We start from the raw sequence: 25,608 nt of genomic DNA, 5'->3' as shown, positions 1-25,608 counted from the left end.
ACATTCGGCGACACTGATCTCCCCCCTGCGTTTCCTGGAAGTATTAGTGCGCATGCGTGGTCAGCGCATCCTGTTTTATTAATTTTTTTTTTCCAGGCGAAAATGGCTGCCTCTCTCATCTAAACCTCTGACTAAAGGATTAAATGTGCACAAAATAGACTACAGAAAACGCAGTCTCGCTGCAAGACGATACCCATGGACGCCTGGGCGTAGTTTTTGCTGCGCTTTCACGAAGATGTTGTTGCTGTCAGAGAAGAAAAATGTATGCGATTCGAAATTAACCCTTTCCCGTCCATCGTCCACCAACAAATGAGGTACGAACAATTCATTTTACAGTTTTCGTTTGACTATACATCACTGTGCTACGTTAAGCGTTGCAACGCTATGAGATGTGTTTGCTCCACCAAAAGTAAGCTCGTTTAAATGCTGTGTGGGGGTTGTGTTTGCCTGGGTAAACGTGCGTTTGTAGCATTTCTGCCTAATGTTTATTTCTCTGCACTTCAACAGAAAATGATGCATCAAGTGACCAGTAGCAGCAATGACTATTGTATGAGTGGACTGGCAGAGGACTGTCATCCAGCCAGCCACTTTGATCTATGTAGCACTCAGTCAAACAAATTCTACCCCTCTCCATCCAACCCTGGTTTGCAGCTGTCTCTTGCCAGCCTAGCCCCTTTACCACAGGGCATGCATAAAGCCATGGCATGCCAAATGCAAGACGCCCAGAACGACTTCCAGACTCAGTCTCAGACAGTGAGAATCAGGGGCAATGAAACAGCAGGGCCTGATAGCTTGAAGAAGAAGAAGGGCATAGTGAAGTCAGGGCGGAGAGGGAGACCATCAGGGACCACAAAGTCTGCTGGTTACCGAACAAGTACTGGACGTCCACTTGGAACAACTAAAGCAGCTGGGTTCAAAACCAGCCCGGGGAGGCCCCTTGGTACCACCAAAGCAGCAGGATATAAGGTCAGCCCCGGCAGACCCCCCGGCAGCATTAAGAGTCTGGCCCGACTCAAGAAGCTGGAGTTTGGTTGTGACAGCAACAAGAAAGTTGACTTTAACAACTGCAGTGTTCCCAAGAAACTGGACTTCACTCCCTGTGATGTTCCACCTTTTCCATACACCATGATGGAGAAAAGAGACCTCTGTGAGCCCAGTAGCAAAGTGGACGACACCAGTGAATAGTTTTGCAGCTAGCTTGAAAAATATTTGGGTGTATCCAGGAAGAGGACACCGAGGAAGATTTTTTCTCTCAAATGTTTTTGGAAATAACTGTCATTTAAAAATGGCTTTGACTGAGTTTTTACTGTACAGTGGTTGACATTGTCTTCATCCTCTTATAATAAATGACTGGATCAGACGTATGTTATTCCTATTTGGAAGAGGTGCATGCAAATGAATTAATCACACCAATCAGTATAGGCAAAGAAAATGTATGTATCAGATTGTGGTTCGAATTTCACTGGAGAGTGGATCTTTTTTCCCCCTCAAACCTGTTCCTCTGAGTTGTAATATGTTTTCTTACTCTACTTTAACATTTCTATGGCCAGCTTCTTGTGATATTTTCTACATTTATAAAAATTGCATTTCACTTTAATCTGCCTATGAAATCACCTTTTTCCTTACCATTAATATGTGGATGTGTAATTGTCTTTTCTGTGTGTTGTCCAGTTCAATATGTATTTTATTTTGTGATATTATCCTGCATCATACCTAACGATGGGACACTGCAATACATTTTCAATTAGCTTGAACTGGTTTTAACTCAATGCATTATATCCATTTGAACACAGTATTTGTTCTCTCTTCACTTTGTGAATCTAGTTTTGACTTATGTATTGTATTGCCTGTTCTTGTCCCCAAACTCACTTGATAAGCACTTCCAGATTTACATGTATGTTGTTATGCTGTTCATTAGGAAAAATATTACTTCATAAAACAGAACAATGCTGTGTGGAATATGTAATAAATGCTAATGTGATGTATGTGAAACCAAAATAAAAGAAAGACATGGTGTTTTCAACACAACTTCTCTTCTTCCAAATCGAAAGCATGTAATTCACCCTGTGGGCGCAAGGGGGCTCGTGACCCAAGATAATAGTTATCACCTTTTCATAATACCTTTATTTACCTCCTGCTAAATAATATAGCGGTGCACTGTCATACGTGATTTTATTTTATGGATGTGTTATTACACCGTGTCATCGCAGAACTGGTTAGTGAGACCGAATAAGGGTCTTATTTGTACATAAACGTCAGCCATATGATCTTTGAGTGTGGGTGAATAAGTAACTTCTCGAAACTGCTTGGTCTTTTTTTGTTGTGCCATCCACCTAAAAGGTTATGACAATGAAGCATGGAAAGATCTGAACCAACACCCCTGATAGCACGCTTTAAAAAATTTTACACAGAGGTAAGCTCCTCTCCTGTCAGGTCGGCGTGTAACTGGATGGTCTTTGTTTGATCTTGAAGGACTGGCCCACTGCAGCGAGTCTATTGTGCACTCTGCGCTTGCACGTATATGGATATTTACCTATAAGATTATACACTGCGCGCACCAAATCCGTGTCAATGTTGTGTGAGAGCAAGCTTGAAGACAATCACTGATTTTTTATTTATTTATTAGGTTATTTTTTTTAATCGGAGCAGACCCTCGTTGTTGTGCACGCTTACAGCCACAGATTCCTCCTTGCTGTCTCTTCTTTTCCTCAGCGCCTAGCGGCCTGTTTCCTCATGTCAGAGGACTCTTGCGTGGAAAGGCAACATGGCGCACGGAGTTTGGTTTGACCGGAGAGGCCGTGTAGCTCTTTGCGCTCTAGACTGCAATCGTTTTGTTTTGTTATCATTCGTGTTTTGCTGTCGACACTGAGATAAAATAGACCCACACCACTCAGGAGAGTTCAACTTAGAAACAACGGGCCAGTCGCGCAGAAATGTGACAAATCTGTAAAAGAAAAAAAAAAGAAAAGAAAAAAGGTCATCCATCAAATTGTGATTATTGCGTTAAAAATGTGTTGTTACATATCAGTGAGTGTTTGAAACTTCACCTGGATGTGGATGTGCGTGCACGTGCGCGCCTGTAAGTGTGCGCGTGTGTTAGGAGGGTGAGTGTCACGGCCCTCTGCAGACGGGGGGTTGGGTAGCAGTGCCGATTGGTTGCTGCTCACCAACACAGTCAGTCTAGGCTTGTTTTAACATTAACCGGGGGCACTTCGACAGCAGGCAAAAATCATGTAGTAAATAAGCTGCTGTGGCTGCTAGGGGACCGGTAATGGCACACAGAATTTTGCCGCTGTATTATGTGGCAGCGTAATGGGGATTTACTTGTTATTTTGTATTTATGGTGACAGTTTTTAGAGGGCCGCCGCTGATGAGGCGATGAAGTGCAGAGAATGAGAGCGGTGCCTTGGCCTGCTAGTGCTGCTGCAGCTGGGATTGTGCAGATCCGCTTTCACAAACCGAGAAAAACACTCGCTTTGTGCCACATTATCAAACAGCAGTTGTTGGTTTCACGGTGACCGACCTCCAAATGGTGAGTTTTTCGCCTTTTTCCACGTGTTGATGGTGTTGTGAACTTAGTGCGGATCAGTCCTTTTTTTTTGTGTGTGAGTTAATAGTAGCTTCCTATGTCGGTGTGTGGTTGTAGCTTGTTTGTGTGAGCCACTCACAGTGTTTCTGTGATGGCTCAGTGTCACTACCACTGTTACACAGCCTCAGCGCTCCTCCATTGACTGTAGTCAGTCAGCGATCGCCATGACCCACAACCACCAGACAAAGCGATCCTATTTTCTAATAGTTTGTGAATGAAATATGGACGAAGCCGGACAGCGTTTATGTTCTGTGTTTTGTCTTGTACTGTCCGACCGGCCTCTAGTATGGAGGCCATGCAATGTCGGCTTAGTGTGTGTTTGTGTGTATGTGTACGCACAGTCCATTGCTGGTATGCTCCCTCAAAGGTTTCTGTCGGATATGATTGCCGCTCTATTTCCGCAATGTTTGTATGTGATTGTCAGCATGTTTTTTTTTGTATAGTTTAGTGTACAAGTGTCATCAGCTCCCACAGATGATAGTGAGAAACTTGAATGGTAAATATGTCTAACCTGCCTCTTTTTTTTATTTGACAGGATATAGCCATGCCATCATGAATCAGTCATACAGACAGGCTGTTAGGGGCTCAGCGTTTGGTCCTGGCCAGCAAGAGCTGAGGCCCCGCAATGGCCTTGTGAGCACTTCCTATGGAAACCAATGTGGCATTGTGAAGCGTGTATCAGACCAACCGTCACCTGTACAACTGCCATCCTCCAGTCTCAAACAACCAGCTGTGCTTGGATATAATCAGCCAGACCGAACTCATTGCTACAGCCCACTGAGGAGGCTGCAGGACTTCAACTCTGTGGTCACTAGGCCTGACCTAGAGAGAGACCTTCATTCAAGGAACCACTTTCAGTGTGCAAGTCCAATCAGTGACGATGACGAGTTTGAGGCGCCGTCAGTCCAGCTGCCTCCTTCTCCAGGCAATGATGACATGGACTCGTTTGAGACTATGCAGGATGTAAACAGAAATGGCTTTTCACCCCAAAGCTCCGACAGCTTGGAGCGCTGTTCTCCAATCCCGAATGATTACCTGCATTTTGGATCCGTGCTGTTTGATGGCAGTGACATTAAGGAGGAGGACGTGGAGGGGGAGCTCAACAGTAGTGAGGACCTGATACCCTTTCACAACTCTCAAAAGTTAAGTCAGGACCGAACTGTTAGTGACAGTAAGACCACATGTGATACAGGGGTGGACAGGAGAACATACAAACCTACTGTCTTTAATCTGATGTCCAAGACTATATCTGAACTCAACCCTACACTAAGCCCCAGCGCACTGCCAGAAATCACTATGAGAGATGGGTGGAGTTTCAGTGAAGAATCAGACAGTGATGGTGAACTTGCATCTCCAATTGACCCTGGACTAACTTCACCATCTGGTACCAACTCTAATGTGAGTCTACTTGACGTACTTGCTTTATGAAATTCTCTTGGTTGTGTATTTCCATGGGGAATGTGGATAGGAGTGTCTTTGCCTTAAAGTGATAGATACCTTTGCAGGTGCTAATTGTACCTGTGCAGCTCCCAGCTGTGTATATGTGTAACAGTGTTGCTCAAATTATAATTTTATCAACCTTTTAGAAAGGAATCACTATTTTGCCTCTGACTCTATTTTTTCAGAATGACAATATGAGAGAAATGTTGATTTACCCTATATCATACACAGTGCTGCAGTTTTCTTGATTAGATTTTAAAGTGTTTTTATTGCCCTGTTTAGTCCAACAGCCCAAAGAAAAAGCCTCTTCCTGCAGTAAAATACTTGGAAGGGGACTTGGTGTGGGCAAAGTTCAACAGACGACCCTGGTGGCCCTGCCAAATCACCTGCGATCCAGACCAGGGGAGCCACACTAAGATGAAAGGTGAGGTTTGATTTGCATATGGCTTTTATGATTAAATTGTTTCCCACGACTTGACCTTTACCCTGAGAGGTTATCGCCAACTACAGGAATTCTATTGTGTGTAAGTTAGTTAATAAAATCACACATAATTTGCTCTGTCTCAGTTCCCAGTCCCCGTCCTTGTCGGCTGTATTTCCTGGAGACGATTGGAGAGATTATAGAACGTGCCTGGGTTCAAGGGAATGCGATTCTTGCTTTTGAAGGAGGCCATCAGTTTCAAGACTTACCTGTGCTCAGAAGGAGGGGGAAGCAGAAGGAGAAAGACTATAAATATACGGTAACTTATGAAATAACTAACTCAAATCTCATCTATGCTGACTGAAAACATTATTTTGAATGTTTGTTGTGTTCTTGGCAGATACCCAAAAGTTTACTGACTGCATGGAAAGTCAGTGTGACTGAAGCTGAGTATCTGCTCCCCGCCCGACAAAGAAACACTGAAACTGTGCTTTCAGTATCCGTCAATGGAGAGGAGCGTGTACCCAGCCCACTCCCTACTGAAAAGCCACAGGAGATCACCTCTCCCACTGTGGACTCTGGCCCAACACCATCCCCGACAGCGCCGCCCAATGAAAATGAACAACATCTCACGAAAAACTCTACAGTTCAATCCAACAAGAGCAAAGCTTGCAAGAGGAAAAAGAAATGTTTGTCGGATATATTTGGCCATATAGTTGGTGGATCAAAGGAATCGTCTACTGTTGCAAACATTACAGACAAGTTTCATACAACAACTTGTGCACTCAAAGAAGAGCCAAAGGACTCCCCTTATGCTGACCTGGACTCAGTTCCAATGCTGCATCGTCCTAAACGTACAGCGATGTCCCCGATACAGGATGTAGACAGACTGGTCAGAAAAGAACAGGGTTCAACAAAAGCTAAAACAAAGTTGACTGAAAAAGCGAATCAGTGTACAGATTCTTGTGAAAGCATTTTAACAAATAAGTCGACATCTAAAGATAGAAGTTCTGAACAGAGTTTGGGCAGCTGTAAAGAACTGTTGTACAGTTCAAATGAAAAGCACTCTATGAATCTTCCTGCCAGTAGTCGTCTGATGACGAGGGCTCTGAAAGCAGAGGAAGAGACAGAACTCAAAGACACACTGGCCACAAGCCAAAGCTCAACAGATACTCACAATGATAAATGTACTAATAATACGTCTACCAACACATCAGTCAAAACTGAAATGTCTCCTGACTGGGAATCCCCCAGCAATGCATCATCCTCTGCTGATCACGGCTCTCCAAAAAGGCGTGCAAGGAAACCTGATAAGAAACTGATTCGTAATGGCTCATTAATAAAGTCTAAGAGTGCAGGTTCCAGTGTACCAGCCGTACAACCTGTTAAGATCAAAACGGAAAATGTGCCAGATCTTTCATCATCTTGCTCCCCATCCTCGTCTCTGTCTCCAATGGAAGCCTTTCAGGATGTCAAAGAAGTAATGTTTAAATCTCTTGTGAAGGAGGACTGCAGTGACTCTGAGAACACTGTATTTCGGCCCGATTCCAATTATAAATTCAGTACCTTTTTGATGCTGCTGAAAGACATGCACGATACCAGAGAAAAAGAAGGCAAACCCCTAGCTCTTCCGCCATCACCAGTGCTGATCAAGGAGGAACCCCTGGTCATCCCTACTGCTCCAGGAGGTGTCCCACCGGGTTCTCATAATGGTTTTACTCAGGGGATCAAAACAGAAAATGGTCAGTTGGGGAAATCCACAATACCCAATAACGTGACAGTAAAAACCAAGAGCAGGACTAAAGCTATAATGACAGCTGATACCTACCACTGTGAAGACTTTCCTGGTCTCTCTCTGACTGGGAGCACCGACAAGCAGCGTAGAAAACAAAGACTACCAGCCAAACTGAAACTCAGCATACCTGGCCTATCTTCAGACTTGGCTGACTTGGCTTATGGTAGGGAGTTTGTTAGTGGCCATGCTGATTTAGCTGGCCCAGGGTCTGGTCCTCCTGTCACTGCTAATCCCACACCCCGCTACCTCGACAAGAACTCAGAATCCACAGTGGCTCCAAAGAAGCGCTGGCAGATGGTTGAGGGGTCTGCTGAGAAAAAGAGTGAGGTTATGAGTGAAGTGAGTGCTGAGATGAATGGGTCTTACACCACAAGACCGTCACCAGATCTTCTTCTGGGAGTTGAGAGGCTGGAGGAAAATGACTCGTTCTTCCTTGACACAAGCAGCACAGCCGGTAAGAAAGAAACTTCTGCTGTTTAGGTTGTCCACTGAGATGTTAAGATGAGTAACAAAGTCACATGTATGTCACATACGTTCACACAGGGAATTCAGAGAACAAACGTCTCCGGAAACCAACTAAAAGGCTCCTGGAGTCAACCGAGGAGTATGAACAAATATTTGCCCCAAAAAAGAAATCAAAGAAACACACCTCAGAATCTTCCAAAATGGTAAAAAGTTCATCTTTCTAGTACTTAAATTCAATATAAATGGACATTACTACAACTGATGTAAATATAAAATATTTAATTTTCTGTATTGTTTACATAGGCATACTGTTTAATAATTAATTACAGTTAATAAATATAAGGACAGACATTTGGTTCAGTTAAAGTATCACTGGAAAATGTCGCTCATTATGTTATATACTCTCTGTTTTTATTTGCATGTGTGTACACAGCAGACATCAGGGATGACAGCACTCCATGATCTCAGTACCACACCAGGATCCGTTACCTCAGCCTCATCTCCTGTAGAGCTCACTGATGTTCTGACTGAACCTGAACAGAGTCCATCTCAGGATGAATTTTCTCCTCTAGCATCCTCAGTATCCCCAGCCACAACACAACCCTCGCTTGACACAGAGCCGGCAGAAAAAACTGATCTACCTCCTGAATCTGGTAAATATGTTTAAGTATGTTGTCACTGAATATCATGTTCAAATTCAAATCAACTGTCATGCCATATGATACCGAATAGACTGGTGTTGCTGTGTTGAATATTTAAAATCTCTTATTATGAAATAACCATATTGCTTTTGTGATGTTATTTTTACACTTGAACAGGAAATTCAGTATGTGATATTCCTCCTGCAGACACAGGGTTATTAATCCAAGAAAGAAAGAGGCCAAGAAAACTGTCACACAAGGTGCTTGAATGTCCCATAGAAGAAGTGTCTATTACTCCTGTTAAAAAGAAGGTATGTTGGGATTGAGATGGCAAGTTCACTTATATATTTACACACGTATTCAAGATAGTGTTTAGAGCAGCACTGAAAATGTACGTATTTTCACTATTTTTTATCTTGTGGTTTTTTTAGGAGCCAAGACGACACAGTGCAGTTACCTCCGAGGCGAAGGCGTTAGTCAAGAAAACTCAGGTTATCTACGAACAAATTCTATCACTATTCTCATATCCCAGTGGACAACATGATGGTGAAATGAATATGCTGTCATTAATCATCCTAAACAATGTCACACCTGACAGGCTGGATCTGTGAAGAAAGAGAAACATATACCCACCACATCCTCAGCCCCTGCTGTTTTCTCCCAACTCTCGGAGAGCAAAGATGTTCTCACTGGACCCAGTCCAAACAGGGCTCCAAGCCCACCGGAGTCTAAGACCCCCAAGCAGGAGACAGAGATGGAGCCCCCCAACACTGAGGAAAAACAAAATGTACACACTGGAACACTAACTCCCAAACTCGAGGTGAGCGTGTTGTACTATTCAAAGATGAAAATATCCGCAGTGCTACACCCATGCACATGGGTAACGGTGCTTTTTTCTTAATCTCTGTAGGTACAGTCTGTGGGTTTGAATGACAGCCTCTCTTCTCATATGGATACTAAAGGGAAAATAGGAGCAACATCTTTAAAGGAGAATGTTTGTCAGGTAAGCCAATCTATCAGAAAGGAAAGTCTTTTTTTCTTTGCATAGATCCGTTTTGGACACATCCTTCATTTGTAAGAGACAGACCATTTGCATGTATTTTTTATTGTGTATTTATGTTTGTACAGGTATGTGAGAGGACAGGAGACCTGCTGGTCTGCGAAGGCCACTGTTATGGAGCATTTCACCCACAGTGTATTGGCCTGTCAGTGGCTCCCAGGGGGAAATTCCTCTGTCGTGAATGCAACACTGGTGAGTGCCCCAGCGTCTGACAATGGCAGCACTGATCTGTCACTGATCCTAAAACGTGTATGTGTTATCTCACACAGCTTGTGTTTAAAAACTTAATTTCTATTTTCTTCTTTCCAGGTGTCCACACATGCTTTGTATGTAAGAAGTCTGGTAGTGGAGTAAAGCGCTGCATGATACCACTGTGTGGGAAATTTTACCATACCGACTGTATATTGGCCTACTCTGCAACCCAGCCACATAACAAAGGCTTCCGCTGCCCTCTGCATGTTTGTCTGTCCTGCCACATCACCAACCCTCTCAACGTCTGTAGCTCTAAGGGTAAGCTCCAGTCTGCCTGTGGATATGATGTGATGACTGTTAAATGTCAGAGAGGTTCCCACAGATTTAAACCATGTTGACTTGATGGCCTCATACAGCTCCTTATTTCATGAGCGATGATCTGAGGACTGTGCATCCCGTCAGGCTAAAGGCCTTTGCATATTTCTAAAAAAAAAAAAGTGGTGCTGTAGCCATCATCACACATTTTCTGCCTGCTTAGCAACAACTTGTACTGTAGGTTGATAATAATAGTGTGTAGTGTGAAATGGATCCATGTTTTTGATTATGCATTTACTAAACACTGAACATCAATACGTCAGTTGTTGGTAAACAGGCAGTCTGCTTCTATTCTTGTTCTGAGATTCTCCACACTATCGTCTGTTATTTGCATATCCCTTGTTAGTTTGAATAAAAATGGCCCATCCCTTCTATGAATGACTCACTGTTTCGTGTAAACAGAGAGGTATTATACATAATGAAGTGGCTTCAAATAATAGCTCTTTAGCATCTTTGCTCATGTGTGATTTGAAACACTGCCAGTAGCCAGAGATGTTTGGTTCATATAATAAACTTGAAACAGCTCCTGGTGCTCTGACAGTACACACAGTTTGTGCAGTTTGACCTGGCTCTATGTAAAACAATTGCTCCACATCTTTTTAGCACAGTAATCATGATTTAAACCAGGCACTTTTAAACTTTATCTTTCTTTGAGTTTCCAGCTCTCCTGATAATCCTTTAAATTAATCAATTTGTGCCAATCAAAGTGTAACGAGACCAGACATTTGGAGTAGAGGCGTATTTAAAGTGCTTAATAATGCATTCAGTGGACTGAGGGAACTGTGTGTTGTCAGTTTGTTGTTACAAATCTTCAATTAAATGTCCAGATGTGCATGGATTAAGATGTCTTTGTGTCTGTATTTCTGTTCTAGGTCGCCTGGCTCGATGTGTGCGCTGCCCTGTGGCTTATCATGCCAATGACAACTGCATGGCAGCGGGCAGTTTAGTGCTGGCGAACAACAGTTTCCTATGTCCAAACCACTTCACTCCTCGCAAAGGCTGCAAGAACCACGAACACATCAACGTTAGCTGGTGCTTTGTCTGCTCTGAAGGTGAGTTTGGGTTGTTTTGTTTTTGTTGTGATCTGCCAATCAAAATAGTCATCGTAGTAAAGCTGCTACTTTTCTTAATATGAGCTCAGGGGAGATACTGTGAAATGATTTGGATCTCACCACTCCTAAGCACATTTTTCCCAAAAGCCCCATTGTTTCAGATATTTATAACACCCATTAAAAGCATTTGCACTTAAATCCCATTTCACAAATGTATGATTGATCTAAAAACAATCTTTTCATTTGTATCTACTCGCAAATACTCATACGACCCAGGAAGGCCATAGTGCCCTAAAGGAATATGTCACACGTTTCAGTTTTGCACCATCGTTGGGGGCAGTGATGATATGAATTGCAGCAGTTATTTGAATCATTTGATATTTAGGAACTGGTAATTCCTCAGAATGTGTGAGGATTCAGATTGTTCTAGAAATTGAAATACACTTTTGGGCTTTGGTAAGTTGTACATTGGACATTTTTATTTTTTATAAACGATGTACTAGCCTAGTTTGTTTAGACAATAAGCTAAATCTATTTTCATTTCCCTCATCATTGTTTTGTGCTGTGATTTTGTAGGGGGCAGTCTGCTGTGCTGTGAGGCCTGTCCTGCTGCTTTCCATAGGGAATGTTTGAATATGGAGATGCCTCAAGGCAGCTGGTTCTGCAATGACTGTAAAGCTGGGAAGAAGCCTCGTATTAAAGACATACTCTGGGTCAAATGGGGACGTTACAGGTAACTGCATAACATCACTTTCACATCCATGCATCGGCTAATGAACCCATATTTGTGCTTATGAAACCTGACCTTATTCTTTAGGTGGTGGCCTGCAGAGGTCTGTCTGGCCAAAGATGTTCCAAATAACATCTTGAGAATGAAACATGAAGTAGGAGAGTTCCCAGTGCAGTTCTTTGGCTCCAAAGATTTTGTGTGGACATACCAGGCAAGAGTCTTCCCATACATGGAGGGGGACACTCACAACATTGAGAAAATGGGGAAGGGTGCAGATGCAGTGTACAAAAAGGGTATGTGCTTAAAACAGTCAGATTGCTGTCTGTGTTTTTGCATTTGCTTAAATGAAAATACTGTCTCATGCAACCGTTTTTTGAATTTTAGCTCAAGTTGCAAATGTGTGTCTTTATAGCCCTGACTGAAGCAGCAGAGAGGTTCAAAGAGCTGCAGGCAGAAAAGGAAATGAGGCAGCTTCAGGAGGACAGAAAGAATGACAAGAAACCTCCTCCATACAGGCACATCAGGGTACAGTTTGTCACCAAACGTACTATAATTGGTCAGACTGACTCAAGACCAATTCACTGATACATGCACTGTAAGAATCATGCCGCCCTCTCTGTCCCTTAGGTAAACCGGCCAATTGGGAAGGTGCAGATCATCACAGCTGACCTATCAGAAATCCCACGCTGCAACTGTAAGGCCTCTGACGAGAACCCGTGCGGCATCGACTCGGAGTGCATTAACCGCATGCTGATGTATGAGTGCCACCCTCAGGTGTGTGCGGCAGGGGAGCGGTGTCAGAATCAGGCCTTCACAAAGCGCCAGTACACAACAGTGGAGATTCACAGGACACTGGGTTGTGGCTGGGGTTTACGTGCTGTGTCGGACATCAAGAAGGTAAGTTGGGGGGAAAAAAATCTGTCACATAAGGTTTTTGAATTGTAAGTACTAAACACATTATTAATGGTTCATCTCCCTTATTTTTCTGCTGCGTTGCTTCTCAGGGAGCCTTTGTTAGTGAATACGTGGGAGAGGTGATAGATGAAGAAGAATGTCGAGCCAGGATCAGACATGCCCAGGAGAACGATATCTGTAACTTCTACATGCTTACACTGGACAAGGTGAATCTCAGCTAAATACCTGCTAACACAGTCATGTACAATCAATCATGCACTGCTTAGCAACCCACTTGGTTCATAATGCAGAACAGATGCCAGCTTGTTACTTTTTTTTTTTTTTTAAATTCCAGGACCGGATCATTGATGCCGGGCCCAAAGGGAACCAGGCTCGCTTCATGAACCACAGTTGCCAGCCAAACTGTGAGACCCAGAAGTGGACTGTGAATGGGGACACCAGAGTGGGGCTGTTTGCTCTACAAGACATCCCAAAAGGTTTGAGTGACAGCCTTGTAACTCGGTTTTGATGCTTTGTATTGTCTAGGATTAAAAATGCAGATTAATTTATTGATCTACAAACAATTCATCTGAGTTCAACGTGGAGCTAACCCAGTGTGTCTTTCAGGTGGGGAGCTGAATTTCAACTACAACCTGGAATGTCTTGGGAATGGGAAAACTGTCTGTAAATGTGGAGCACCAAACTGCAGCGGTTTCCTTGGTGTCCGGCCAAAGGTAAAATAACAAATTGTAATAGTTTCGCTGCTTTATATTGTGGGCACACTTAACTCCACTTTCTAAATGATCCTCTGACCACATCGCCTGGCCTAAATTGACAACTTGAAAGAAGTGCTGGTCTGGAAACTTCTTTTTCCCTTCTTTTTGCTCAGAACCAGCCACCAGCAGAGAAACTGAAGGAAGGTAAAAGGAAGGTCCCAATGAAGAAGAAGACCAAGCAAGAAGTGACCAAGGAAAGAGAAGATGAGTGTTTCAGCTGTGGTGATGGGGGACAGATAGTGTCCTGTAAGAAGCCAGGCTGCCCGAAGGTCTATCACGCTGACTGTCTCAACTTGGCCAAGAGGCCTGCAGGCGAGTAGAGATGGAGAGCTCTTGGTGTTTATTTAAGGATTACTTTTTAACCCATATCATATTACTAAAGGCTCCCTGTTAAGTCAACTTGTGCTGTAGCTGCCTGACTCAACTTTGAAATATCTTCAAGCATGCATAGTTTTAAGGAATGAAGACTGGGCAGTGCTCATGTCAAACAATTAAACTCCTGACTGACCGACAGTGGTTCTTAAGAAACAGGAAAACTTCTTAGCAACTTATTTTCCATGACTGATAAGAGTTAAAATAGAAGTTTTTATAGAAAAATGTGTCTGTAGTCAGTTTGTAAAGTATATCAAAGGAATAATTTAAAGATTGCAGTCCTCTGGAACTGAAGATTGACCAGGTTGGATGTCATCCTTTGGCTAAATTTGGGTGAAAGTGAACTAAACAGCAAAATATTTGATGCCTATGTTTTTTGTTAAAGGGATAGTTCAACATTTTGGCAAATTAGCCCATTGCCATAATCCCTATAGTGTTAGGAGTAGGTTTGTTACCTTTATTTGTCGATGCAAGCTGCTCAGAGCTATGCTACGGAGGCTCATGGGATTTCTTGGTTTCCCTCATCAAACTCATCAAATACACAATCCAACAACTCCAAAATGCTTGAAAACAACTCTCGTAACATTCCTTTATTATCTCATAGTGTGGTGAATGTGCAGGTCACAACTTGTCCACCAGAGCGTTTTGGAGTTGTTGGATTGTGTATTTGATGAGATTGATGAGGGAAACCAAGAAATCCCAGTAGCCTCCGTAGCGTAGCTCTGCTCCGCCGTTCTAAAAATAGCTTGCACCAACAAATAAAGGTAACGAACCTACTCCTAAGACTATAGGGATTATGGCAATGGGCCAATTATCCAAAATGTTGAACTATCCCTTTAAATAGTGACAGAACAACCAGATAAATCTAACAAATGTATCTGACCATCTGCTGCTGCCATGTCATTACTGAATATCAGTGTTTTCAAACTCAGCCAGCTAAATTGTTGCTCTGGGATTTTCACTTTCACAAGTTTTACCTTCATTAACACCTCCTTTTTATTTTTACTTTGTTTTTGCTTTTTAGCCTAAAAAACACAAGATAAACTGAGTAATGACACTAGTGTTTTCTGCAGGGCGGTGGGAGTGTCCATGGCACCAGTGTGACATCTGTGGAAAAGAGGCGGCTTCTTTCTGCGAGATGTGTCCCAGCTCTTACTGTAAGGAGCATCGCGAAGGTATGCTCTTCATTTCCAAACTGGACGGCAAATTGTCCTGCAGTGAACACGACCCCTGTGGGCCCGAACCTCTGGAGCCAGGAGAGATTCGTGAATACGTCCCCAACACGACCTCTGTGAGGCCCGGGGCCATGGCTGTGAACGCCACTCCCTCGCTGGTCCCAGATACCAGAAGAGCCGGTTCATCTGCTGCCACGCTCTCTCCCCCTGCTGGTCAGGCTGCCCTCGGCCGAGTGGAGCCCCCTCCTCGTCTCTACATCAACACAAAGACTGCTACCTCGAGCTTCGTCCCCTCCAGCAGGTCTTACCCTGCAGACAGGACTGAGGGCAAAGCGTTTTCTACTCCTACCTCCTCCAAGGACGAGAGGGAGGAGGGGGAGGTGGAGGATGGGGAGGTGTGTGGGTTGGAGGTGGAAGAGGTGGAAGACGACGATGATGATGACGATGAGGATGCAGAAGAGGAAGAGGAAGAGGATGAAATGGAGGAGATGGAGATAGTGGAGGACGAGGAGGAGCGAGTGTATGGAGGTGACCAGCCGGAAGAAGAAGATGAGGAGGAGGAGGAGGAGGATGACGAAGAAGACGATGACGACAACGACGACAACGACGACAACGAAGGAGGGGATGTGTATGACACTTGGGGTGACTATGTCGATGAAGATGCTGATGCTGATGATGATGATGATGGAGAGGTGGAGGGGGAGGACTTGGAGGAATGGGGGAGAGTGGAGGATGATTGTAAATGACTCGGCCCATCCATTCCCTTATAAATAGTCAACAAAACAAAACTCAACAGACACTGAAAGGACAGAAAGAGTTTGATATTTTGGTACCTACTTGAACGCATCACTGCCTTCACTTTGGTACTACATTGCCTTCTCATCCACTGCTGGACTGACGGTGGGGATGTGTACTGGTGCTAAGGCTTGAGGACTGATTCAGTCCATCTCTTTATACTTCTGTCGATATGTTTATTTGTGTCTGGTGCTGTTATGTTCTTTTGTTCTTTCTCTCATTATTGTTTACATTTTTTGGCCTTTTTTAAATGTTTGGAATATAAGAAAAGTTAAGAAGTTTCAAAAGTTGAGAAGTTTCACCTGACCAAACTGTCACCATAAGGGCAATCTTATGTTGTTGTTACTGTCTTAACCTTGTCTTTCTAATTACAAGAGTGATAAAAAATAGTGTTCTCACTGGTCCATGTTACGGTAGGCACAACAATACCTGCTCGGTGCTTCTGAAGAATGCAAAATAAACCCACTGGAGTCGTTGAGACTGAAATGATTCTTGTCAAGATAAAAGAAACAGTCAGTACTTTCTTCTCATTCATTTACAGTTTCTACTAATTCATCATTTTTGTCTTCAAACAGGTAGGTCAGAGCTCAGGATCAAACTCACAGAGAAATAAAAGAATGCAATGCCATTGCACAATTAAAATATGTGTCACGGATATCACTAACATTGGTTTTATGCCCATCACTGCTGTCCCATTAATGAAGTTAGAATAAAATCAAAGTACATATTCCCATGGTATCCAGAATTTCTCTCTTTTCAGTAACACTGCAGAAGAAATCTTAGTCAGCAATACATCACAGTTTGTGCTAATGCTTTAACGTTTTGGACATGTGCATATTAGGGGATGAAAAAAATATTATTTTGGGTATCTTGTGTGTAGTATGAAGAGTAAATTTTGATATGCTTTTCCACTTATCCCAGATACAGTTTCTCATAAATCTTGCTTGTCATACACATTTCAACAAGACGAGATTTACCAGATCTTAATGCAGGAAATAAAAATTAACCATCTTCATAGTGGTGCTTTGAACCACATTTATCAGCCCGATGGCCCTTCCTAATGGTTGAGGCAGTAAAACACGATTAAATGAAACTGCAATCTGTATCTCTAAATTTGAATAAAAGGTTCAGACTTTATTTTGTAGTGACACTCTCAAGATCGTTTATCTGTTAATATTATGCCTTTTAGTGGTGCATTTTCCCAAGCTAAACCAGTCTTTTGTGGGCAGTGGAGTTCTGGGGCCTAGTAATCCAGTGGTGAGCTTGTGCCCCCCAGTGGTGAAACAAGTGCACTGATTCCTAAAAAAAATTCCTAGTACATCAGAAATATTCTGTTATAAATAAAAGTTACACATTTAACATTTGATGTTTATGTATGAAAATTCTTCAGGTCCATTATCGTTCTAGAAATGTTAAATCAAGGGCATTTTGACTAGTTCGTAGATGTTTGATTTCTTATCCAAGAGGCCTCTCCAAAATAAAAGTGCAAAAATTACAGGCATCAAAAATATAGTTCAAGTGGCAAAATATGAAAGTAGTCTACAAAGGAGTATTAGGGCCAGCCAAAAAAAAAATCACAAAACATTTATGCTCAGTATAAATTAGGCTACTATAATTATTGATTAACCCCCCCCCCCCCCCAAAAAAAAACAAACAAACATCACGTTAATTTGCTAACTGTCTACTTTATAAAGATTTCAACTTTATTGACAGCTTGGTAGCATAATAATTACAACGTTACACAATAATAGACAACTGTTGTGGTTAATGCTCAACATCGAGGTGAATAGTTCAAGCAGCAACCATAGCAACCCCCTCCTCTAGACGTCGCTGTTTCCCAACGTCATTACGTCACCACCACAGAGGAAGAAAGGACGTGACGTAGCTGCGGTGGATGTAAAATGGCGACGATGTGTCTGTAGTCAAAACACAAGTAACAAGTCCTAAAACAGAGTCAGCGACAGAGAAAACTACTGCTTTTACAAAAAAAAAACTCAAGTACTTTTGGTTGGATCTTACCAAGGTAATTAAACAATGTATTAATTATTTTTTTAAAAGATGAAATTAAAACGTTTCCTTCACGTTGAAGTCAGCAGCTAGGTCAGGTTTGTTTGTTTCCGTTTGTAACCATGAGGTTTGATCACATTTGGTTCTGGATGAGCAAGAGTAAAGCGACTGGAGGACCGTTTCTCCAGACAGATAGTGTTTCTGCTGAGCGGTTCGGTGTGTAAAGGCGACTATCGATAACTTAACACGGTGTGTTTGTGGCGGCAGGTTCAGACATGACGGAAGAGCCCAGCGTCAGCACCACCACCACCACGGAGGGCATCGTCGGGCTGGATGAGCCCAAGAAGATGACCAGGGAGGACTGGAGGAAGAAGAAGGAGCTGGAGGAGCAGAGGAAGCTGGGAAACGCTCCAGCTGAGGTCGACGAGGAGGGAAAGTAAGTAGCAGAGCCTGGTCAGTGTCTGGATACCAACTTTACTGTACTACTAATATTCACATCTGGAAACAAACCGCTGCTTGAAGAGGGACTTTTTTCACAACCAAGTGTGGGACAGACAGACTCTTACTGTCTCAGTCAGTCAGCATTCTGATTCAGCTTCAATTTATCTAACTTGACACTTTGTAATGTGGTGCCTGAAATCCAGACAATCATAGAGGTCTCACATTAGCCAAATTGAATACTTACCCCAAATAAATTGAGAACATATTGATGTATTGTCCATCCTCAGCATTTGAACCAACTCTGTGACTCAGTGCTGCCATACTGTAAACAAGGGATGCTGTCTTATTACATGACTGTAGTACAAGTCCCTCAAACTTGACTTGAATAGTTGACAGTGTTAGTTTTGTGACAGTAATGTGGACACTTTGTAATCCTGATTCTTCTCCCCAGGGACATCAACCCTCACATCCCACAGTATATTTCATCAGTGCCGTGGTATATCGACCCATCCAAAAGGCCCACACTAAAGCATCAGAGACCACAGTCTGAAATTGAGGCACAATACTCAACAATTGGAGAGTGGTATAAAAGAGGTGTGCAAGAGGTGAGACTGAATAATTAGGTTTTTTTTTTCTCAATTATTGCTGTAATCATGAGCTTTAAAGTTCATAGTTTTATGTTGTTTCTCCTTAGGGTACTGTTACTACAAAATTCCGTAAAGGAGCTTGTGAAAACTGTGGTGCCCTGACACACAAGAAGAAAGACTGCTTGGAGGTAAAATTAATAACGCAATCTTTTCTCTTCCAGCAGAGATAGTATTTTACACATTTCTTCTGCAGCACATTTATAAACTGTTATATCTGTTATAACCTCTGACCTTCGCTGTGATCCCAACAGCGACCCAGAAAAGTTGGCGCGAAGTTCACCGGCACAGGCATAGCTCCAGATGAACATTCTCAGGTTCTGCTTGATTTGGACTATGACGGGAAGCGGGACCGCTGGAACGGATACGACCCCGAGGAACACCAGCGCATCGTGGAGGAGTATGCCAAAGTCGACCTGGTGAGTAGTCCTTTGATAAATTCAGCGAGGTTAACCTCTGGAGCATTTGTTGAGAGGAAGAAAAGATCAAGATTAAGATATGTCTTTCATTCCAGTATTGCCAGCAGCAGTACACACATATACACATACAATGTTGGAAAAAGTGCAGTTTAAAAAATGTGTAAAAATGTACATACAAGAAAAAACTGGAGAAATTGGAGAAAGGAAAAAAACAAACCTCGGTGATACCATAGAAGTATGTTAAGAGCACAGATCTCTTCCAGCTGCACTCCTATTACACTCCTATACGCCATTAAGAATTGGGATTGGTCCCAATTCAAATTTGAACAAGCTACATAAAATAACCTGACGCTGAACATTTCTATCAATATATGGATTAATCAGATTGATAACTGACGCTGAGAAATCCTTTATTCTTACAACACCTTAAAAACTTTACTGAGGGAGGGATGAAATCAGAGCCGGTGCTCAAATCAGGTGTGATCCTGTGTGAGTCTCATTCGAAACATTGCATTTAAAGTGTGTTGCCTATTTGTCATCTACTGCATGGAACTGACTTCCTATTTGCCTCTGTCTCTCAGGCTAAGAGGACTTTGAAGGCACAGAAACTTCAGGATGAGTTGGCCTCTGGAAAACTGGACCAAACTGTAAGTCCTCCGTGATGTCACTTCTGTAAAAGTAATGGATTGTACTGAGATGTTGTAATTATAGACAATCTCTTGTCTGGTTGACCAACAATGCATTTTTTTTAAATCCTTTGTTTGTAGCAGTGGGAACATGACAGTGAGGATGAAGATGAAGATAAATATGCAGATGACATCGACATGCCCGGTCAGAATTTCGACTCCAAGAGACGAATCACTGTCAGGAATCTGCGTATCAGAGAAGACACAGCTAAAGTAAGAGACAACTCTACTGTTCAGGCCCAGTGCCTGTGCTTGAATTGTACTTAATTCCTTGTTTGTTTGTTTGTTTTTTATCTATGATGGTAATTATTTTTCTGTGCTCAAGAATATTTGCTGCATGAAATTAAGTGAGTGAGTATCATTAGGATCAATAACCTGAACCATTCTGTCTGTCTCTCACTACCACAGTACTTGAGGAATCTGGATCCAAACTCCGCCTACTACGATCCAAAGACTCGAGCTATGAGGGAGAACCCATACTCCAACACTGGCATGAACCCAGACGAGTAAGTCATTGCCACTGTGTTTCGATTCTGGATACTCACTGGCTCACGTTGAAATCATTTTGTAACTGTTGTGTTTTCTTTTGTTGACAGAGTCGGGTATGCTGGAGACAACTTTGCCCGTTATTCTGGGGACACGATCACCATGGCTCAGACACAGTGTAAGTCAGAAAATGCTACCTCTCCTCAACAAAAGAGGACGAACCAAAACTATTCTGTTTGCTGTGGGCTTTAGTCATAGGGCCTCCAAACAATAGAGCACATGTGAACAGTCAAGTTAAGTATACACACAGTCAGAACCATATTTTGAAGAAGGTAAAGCCTGCAGACATCAGTGGTTAGTAGTTTTTCACTACTTATGCTTATATTCTGTAATTACCTTTTACATTGTGTGCTATCCATATTATAAAATAAGAGATCAAATGGTAAATTATATGAGAATATATTTCCCATGCCAAGAGCAGGATAAATTAAAATCAAACAAATCCCATTTGCTCACAGCAGAAGCAGGAAGGCAGCATAACAGTTAACATAACAGTTTCCTGTTATGATTGATGACGCTTCATGTTGTGACAGTGTTTGCTTGGGAGGCTTATGAGAGAGGCTCAGAGGTGCATCTGCAGGCCGACCCCACCAAGCTGGAGCTGCTCCACAAATCCTTCAAGGTCAAGAAGGAGGACTTCAAAGAAGAACAGCGGGATGGCATCTTGGAGAAGGTGACATGTTTTGCCTGTTTAAACAGGACACGAGAAATAAAACACTACACTCTGTGACATATGTCAGGCAGGATAATTGTATGTTACACCAGGGGTTCTTAACCTTTTTGACCTTGAGGCCCAATTTTTATAGTACAAAGTGGCCGGGGGCCCATTAAATATATATATATTAGGGTGCATCAAAAAACAAAATTCTTGAATTTTGATATGGCTGGGTGCTAAAAGTGTTCCAATATATGTAGAAACAACACATGCAAAATATTTTTCCAATACATGATGATTTAGGGGTGCCACCACACATCTGTTTTTGTTGGATAAAATGGTAATAGTGCTCAATGATCGCCATAGAGCTCTGAGGTAAAAAAGACTCCAGCTCAAGAAAATTGAGTTGATCTTTATGTTTTTGTGTTGGGTATACTGTTATTACATATTACTACCATATCTGTAGTTGTGTCTTTGTATATTTACATACTTTGAATGAAATGTAGTCATATTTATAGGTATTTGGTGCCCATCTGGCTAACGTTAAATAGCAACAGTTTGCTGACCACAGTCTAGCTATGTTAGCTAAGCTATTAAGCTTACAGTAACATCAACAGTATTCTAGAGTAGACAATATCATATTTAGAGTATTGATGTCTCATGTTTATTGAGAGTAGCATTGTAGTTGTTAAATTAACATTTTAAATATAGGTATATTTGCGAGCACATCTGGTAGGCTAGTGATGTAATGGTAAGTTATCGTAGCCAAATGATGAAGTTAGACTAGCCTACAGCTAAAATTTGAGACTTATGAAAGCCCCAAATTGCAGTGCATTATGCAGCACACAGCCTGTTCAAGGCAACGGAGAGATACAGGTTCATTCTTTTCGGTTTTAAAGCTTCATCACCCATTAGCATTAACAAACTTAAAACGCATGTGTATTTCTCCACAAATCCTGCACTAAGTTCCTTTAAGACTGAAGTTTAGTTTATGTCAGCTCTTATCATTAGGCCCTGTGAGTTGCCAGTGAGTTAGCCACTAGAGAGGGTTTGTTCTTTTAAAGGGATAGTTCAACATTTTGGCAAATTGGCACATTACCATAATCCCTATAGTCATAGCAGTAGGTTCGTATATGTCGGTGCAAAGCTATTTTTTGAATGGCCAAGCCGAGCCACGAGCTGCTCAGAGCTACACTACGGAGGCTCATGGGGATTTTCTTGGTTTCCCTCATCAAACTCATCAAATACACAACCCAACAACTCCAAAACGCTCTGGTGGACAAGTTGTGACCTGCACATTCACCACGCTATGAGATAATAACACAACGTTACCACACAGAGTTGTTTTAGAGGGAAATTCATGCAATGCAGCTGATGTGCATTCCGGGCAGGGGCAGTTTTCCGGCAAGCAGTCTATTTCCCTCTAAAACAACTCTGTCTGGTAACGTTCTGTTATTAGCTCATAGCGTGGTGAATGTGCAGGTCACAACTTGTCCATGAGAGCAATTTGGAGTTGTTGATTGTGTATTTGATGAGTTTGATGAGGAAACCAAGAAATCCCATTAGCCTCCGTAGCATAGCTCTGAGCAGCTTGCAGGTCGACTTAAAATAGCTAAATAGCTTCTAAAAATAGCTTGCATCGACAAATAAAGGTAACGAACCTACTGCTATGACTATAGGGATTATGTCAATGGGCCAATTTGCCAAAATGTTGAACTATCCCTTTAAGTGTGGCAGTATTGCCCCTTGTGTTTAACAATAAAGTCAATTAAACTTTATATGTGTGTCCAACATCCATTGCTGCTGCACAAAACTCAGGGTAAGACCACATGAACATGTCCCATTGACCTCCATTCATTTTGTCTATAGGAAAAATGAATGGAGAATTTTGAAAGTTGAATTCTGAGAAATGCCCAAGTTGCCCAAAGGGCAGGCAAACTAATTTTAACTTTGATAGACCTATAGAACATGTTACTGTATAAAAGTTCAATGTACTCAACATTTCCTTGTAAATTTTTTGGCAATTAGATTTTTGAAAAATTGCACATTTTTCGAAAATTTCACAAAACTTTGTGTGTTAGGTGGCACCCCTAAATCTCAATGGATTTCCTCAAAACTTTGCAAAAGTCATTTTTATGTTAACTGGAACAAAATGCATTGCCAGCCAAATTGATATTTTGAAATTAAAATTTCCCATTCAAATTTGATGCACCCTAATATATATATATGTACATATATAATTAACTATTTAATACATTTTATTGCAAATGGCATTCTTTTCATTTCTTCACAGATAAACAAATCTAAACAAGTTTTTACCAAAATCACTTTGCTTTTCATATTTGAAGACCCCATAAAATGAAGAAAAATTTGTCTGGAATTTTTTTTTTTTTCTTTTCAAAAATCAAAAAATGTTCTTATCAAGTCTCAACAAAATAGCACTTCAATAGATATTGACTGTGTGTCATCACAGTAGATGAGGTGAATAGTGAGCTGAGGCTGTGTATGTCGCTCTAAAGACGGGTGTGGTGGGGGTGTCAGCGGCGTGGAGCGGGTCTCTGTAGTGGGGACAGCTCCGTGACACTGTGAGACTGACCTCACGGCAGCACCGCTGCTCGTTGCAAAAAAACAGCAGTGATGACGTGCTTTCACGTCCGAGTCTCCAAACCAGAAACGTTTGTAACAGCACCGGAAAAGTCGCTAGATGTGTCGCTAGTCGCTTTTGACTAAAAGAAAGTCGTTAAGAGGGTTTGGAAAGTCGCCAAGTTGGCAACACTGTACCTAGCGTTGCTCCTCACAGGGTCACATGCTGCACTGTGTGTGTGTGTGTGGTAGCGGCCCCGCCTCCCCCCACAGAGACAAAGATCCTGGATGACTGACAAGAGGCTTCACTCCCTCTTGTCATTCAGCCTTTTTGAAGGCCTGAGACACGGGCCGGACTTTGGACATGCCTGATCTACGCAGTCCCGCGGCCCTCTGGGGTTGCTGGCGGCCCAAGCGTGGGCCGCGGCCCTATGGTTAAGAATCACTGTGTTACACCAAGGGTCTGATAGCATCTTGTGTTCAGTATGTATCAGAATATATCAGCTCTATCAACTGTTGATATTAGTGGGTATAAATCAGTGCAATGATCTGAATATATTATTTCCAGGCCAAAAATGATGTATACTAATAATATTCATTCTGGCTGATGACACTGACTTTGTTTGTAACTCTCAGTATGGAGGTGAAGAGCACTTAGATGCTCCACCGCGGGAGCTGCTGCTGGCCCAGACGGAGGATTACGTGGAGTACTCTCGTCACGGTGCTGTACTCAAAGGACTGGAGAAAGCCGTCGCCCGCTCCAAGTATGAGGAGGACGTGCTCATCAACAACCACACTGTAAGGGCGCTGGTGGAAAAGACAATGGTTGTTGCTAATTTAGCTGATTTCGTTCACTACCGTTAACTAAAATCTTGTGTGTTTTCAGTGTGTTTGGGGTTCTTACTGGAAAGACGGCTACTGGGGATACAAGTGTTGTCGCTCCATGATCAAACAGAGTTACTGCACAGGAGAGACTGGAGTTGGAATAGTGAGTACATGTGATCATGTGAGAAGGCTTGATACACAGAGTATATATACTCTGTATGTTTCTTTTCTATAATGTTTTATAACTTCTGTCTTCATTAACCTGCAGAACAACTCGGAGTGTGTTCCATTTGAAGAGGGACTCGCTGAACCACAGGAGGAAGAAGAGCCAAAATCTCTGCTGGAGGTGAGTGACACCAGAGAGATTGCTGCTAAGAACAGATGTTTTGGTGTCTTAGATCTCATTGTATGTTATGTCACCGTTTACAATCATCAGATGCACCGAGATAAGATGATGAAAGAGAAGAAGAAGAAAAAGAAGAGCAAGAAGAATAAGAAACGTGGCTCTGACAGTAGTGACTCAGAGGATGAAGAGAAGAAGAAGGAGAAGCTGAAGAAGGTAAACATGTGCTTGTGTTGAGACGGCGTTAGGTTGTCAGTGTCTGTGTTTTGGCTCATTTCTGTAACTGACCTCCAACCAATGTCTTCCTCCCAGGCCCTCGAAGCAGAGGATAAACGAGTGAAGCACATAGACGCAATCATGCAGCTGGACGAGAGGAAGAGGCCGTACAGCAGCCTGCAGGAAGTGAAGGCGCCCACCGAGGAGGAGATGGAGGCCTTCCGCATGAAGCGCTGCCGCCCAGATGATCCCATGGCGTCCTTCCTGGGACAGTGACCTCCATCCATCCCTGCTGACTCCCTCCAACTCTTCCCACGGACTCTACTAGAGCAGATGCTCAGTGAAAAAAAAATCTCAAAGTCAACTTTCCCCTATAAACTTACAGTTTGACACAAACGCTATGAAAACTTTGTACAGTGTTTTGTTAATTTCATGTTGCGCGCTTTTTGTTTTCAAAGGGTAATTCCCATA

At 42.4% G+C, this 25,608-nt stretch overlaps 3 protein-coding genes across 7 annotated transcripts; all 3 read left to right on the top strand.

Annotated features, from left to right (window-relative positions):
* The first annotated feature begins 81 nt into the window (after positions 1-81).
* Positions 82-2,028, top strand: LOC146979972 (UPF0461 protein C5orf24 homolog). Its single transcript, XM_085790020.1, has 2 exons — positions 82-314; positions 508-2,028. Exon 2 carries the CDS (start codon positions 511-513, stop codon positions 1,183-1,185), a length of 675 nt encoding a protein of 224 aa, XP_085646146.1. The 5' UTR covers positions 82-314; positions 508-510; the 3' UTR covers positions 1,186-2,028.
* A 1,149-nt stretch (positions 2,029-3,177) lies between these two features.
* nsd1a (nuclear receptor binding SET domain protein 1a) lies at positions 3,178-16,282 on the top strand. Of its 4 annotated transcripts, none has more exons than XM_085790017.1 (23): positions 3,178-3,532; positions 4,125-4,987; positions 5,312-5,453; positions 5,597-5,769; positions 5,851-7,699; positions 7,789-7,913; positions 8,147-8,363; positions 8,559-8,662; positions 8,783-8,842; positions 8,950-9,171; positions 9,262-9,354; positions 9,480-9,603; positions 9,721-9,921; positions 10,851-11,030; positions 11,607-11,763; positions 11,848-12,053; positions 12,173-12,285; positions 12,388-12,657; positions 12,765-12,881; positions 13,010-13,151; positions 13,282-13,388; positions 13,544-13,742; positions 14,876-16,282. In XM_085790017.1, exons 2-23 carry the CDS (start codon positions 4,142-4,144, stop codon positions 15,721-15,723), a joined length of 6,495 nt encoding a protein of 2,164 aa, XP_085646143.1. In that variant the 5' UTR covers positions 3,178-3,532; positions 4,125-4,141; the 3' UTR covers positions 15,724-16,282. The 4 variants fall into 4 exon arrangements, with proteins under 4 accessions (XP_085646143.1, XP_085646140.1, XP_085646142.1 ...); XM_085790014.1 differs by having other exon boundaries at positions 8,529-8,662; XM_085790016.1 differs by having other exon boundaries at positions 8,144-8,363.
* Positions 16,283-17,668: 1,386 nt separating this feature from the next.
* slu7 (SLU7 homolog, splicing factor) lies at positions 17,669-25,492 on the top strand. Of its 2 annotated transcripts, none has more exons than XM_085790018.1 (15): positions 17,669-17,795; positions 18,047-18,215; positions 18,672-18,825; positions 18,915-18,995; positions 19,119-19,283; positions 19,865-19,930; positions 20,051-20,182; positions 20,378-20,475; positions 20,566-20,633; positions 21,049-21,188; positions 24,390-24,551; positions 24,640-24,741; positions 24,847-24,924; positions 25,015-25,137; positions 25,234-25,492. In XM_085790018.1, exons 2-15 carry the CDS (start codon positions 18,055-18,057, stop codon positions 25,411-25,413), a joined length of 1,710 nt encoding a protein of 569 aa, XP_085646144.1. In that variant the 5' UTR covers positions 17,669-17,795; positions 18,047-18,054; the 3' UTR covers positions 25,414-25,492. The 2 variants fall into 2 exon arrangements, with proteins under 2 accessions (XP_085646144.1, XP_085646145.1); XM_085790019.1 differs by having other exon boundaries at positions 17,669-17,808; positions 18,072-18,215.
* The last annotated feature ends 116 nt before the right edge of the window (positions 25,493-25,608 follow it).

Source organism: Trachurus japonicus, chromosome 10 (assembly GCF_045865225.1).
Source record: "Trachurus japonicus isolate A0001 chromosome 10, Traja_1.0".
NCBI classification, from domain to species: domain Eukaryota; kingdom Metazoa; phylum Chordata; class Actinopteri; order Carangiformes; family Carangidae; genus Trachurus; species Trachurus japonicus.
This window is presented reverse-complemented; position numbering and strand designations above follow the sequence as displayed.

Bases quoted from the DNA above. Each gene is read 5' to 3' on its own strand.
- LOC146979972 (XM_085790020.1), top strand. From the start codon at position 511: ATGATGCATCAAGTGACCAGTAGCAGCAATGACTATTGTATGAGTGGA.
- slu7 (XM_085790018.1), top strand. From the start codon at position 18,055: ATGACGGAAGAGCCCAGCGTCAGCACCACCACCACCACGGAGGGCATC. The intron at 19,284-19,864 runs GTGAGTAGTCCT...TCTGTCTCTCAG, and splicing joins AGTATGCCAAAGTCGACCTG to GCTAAGAGGACTTTGAAGGC. The intron at 20,183-20,377 runs GTAAGAGACAAC...TCACTACCACAG, and splicing joins TCAGAGAAGACACAGCTAAA to TACTTGAGGAATCTGGATCC.
- nsd1a (XM_085790013.1), top strand. From the start codon at position 4,142: ATGAATCAGTCATACAGACAGGCTGTTAGGGGCTCAGCGTTTGGTCCT. The intron at 5,770-5,850 runs GTAACTTATGAA...TGTTCTTGGCAG, and splicing joins AGAAAGACTATAAATATACG to ATACCCAAAAGTTTACTGAC. The intron at 9,604-9,720 runs GTGAGTGCCCCA...TCTTCTTTCCAG, and splicing joins CTGTCGTGAATGCAACACTG to GTGTCCACACATGCTTTGTA.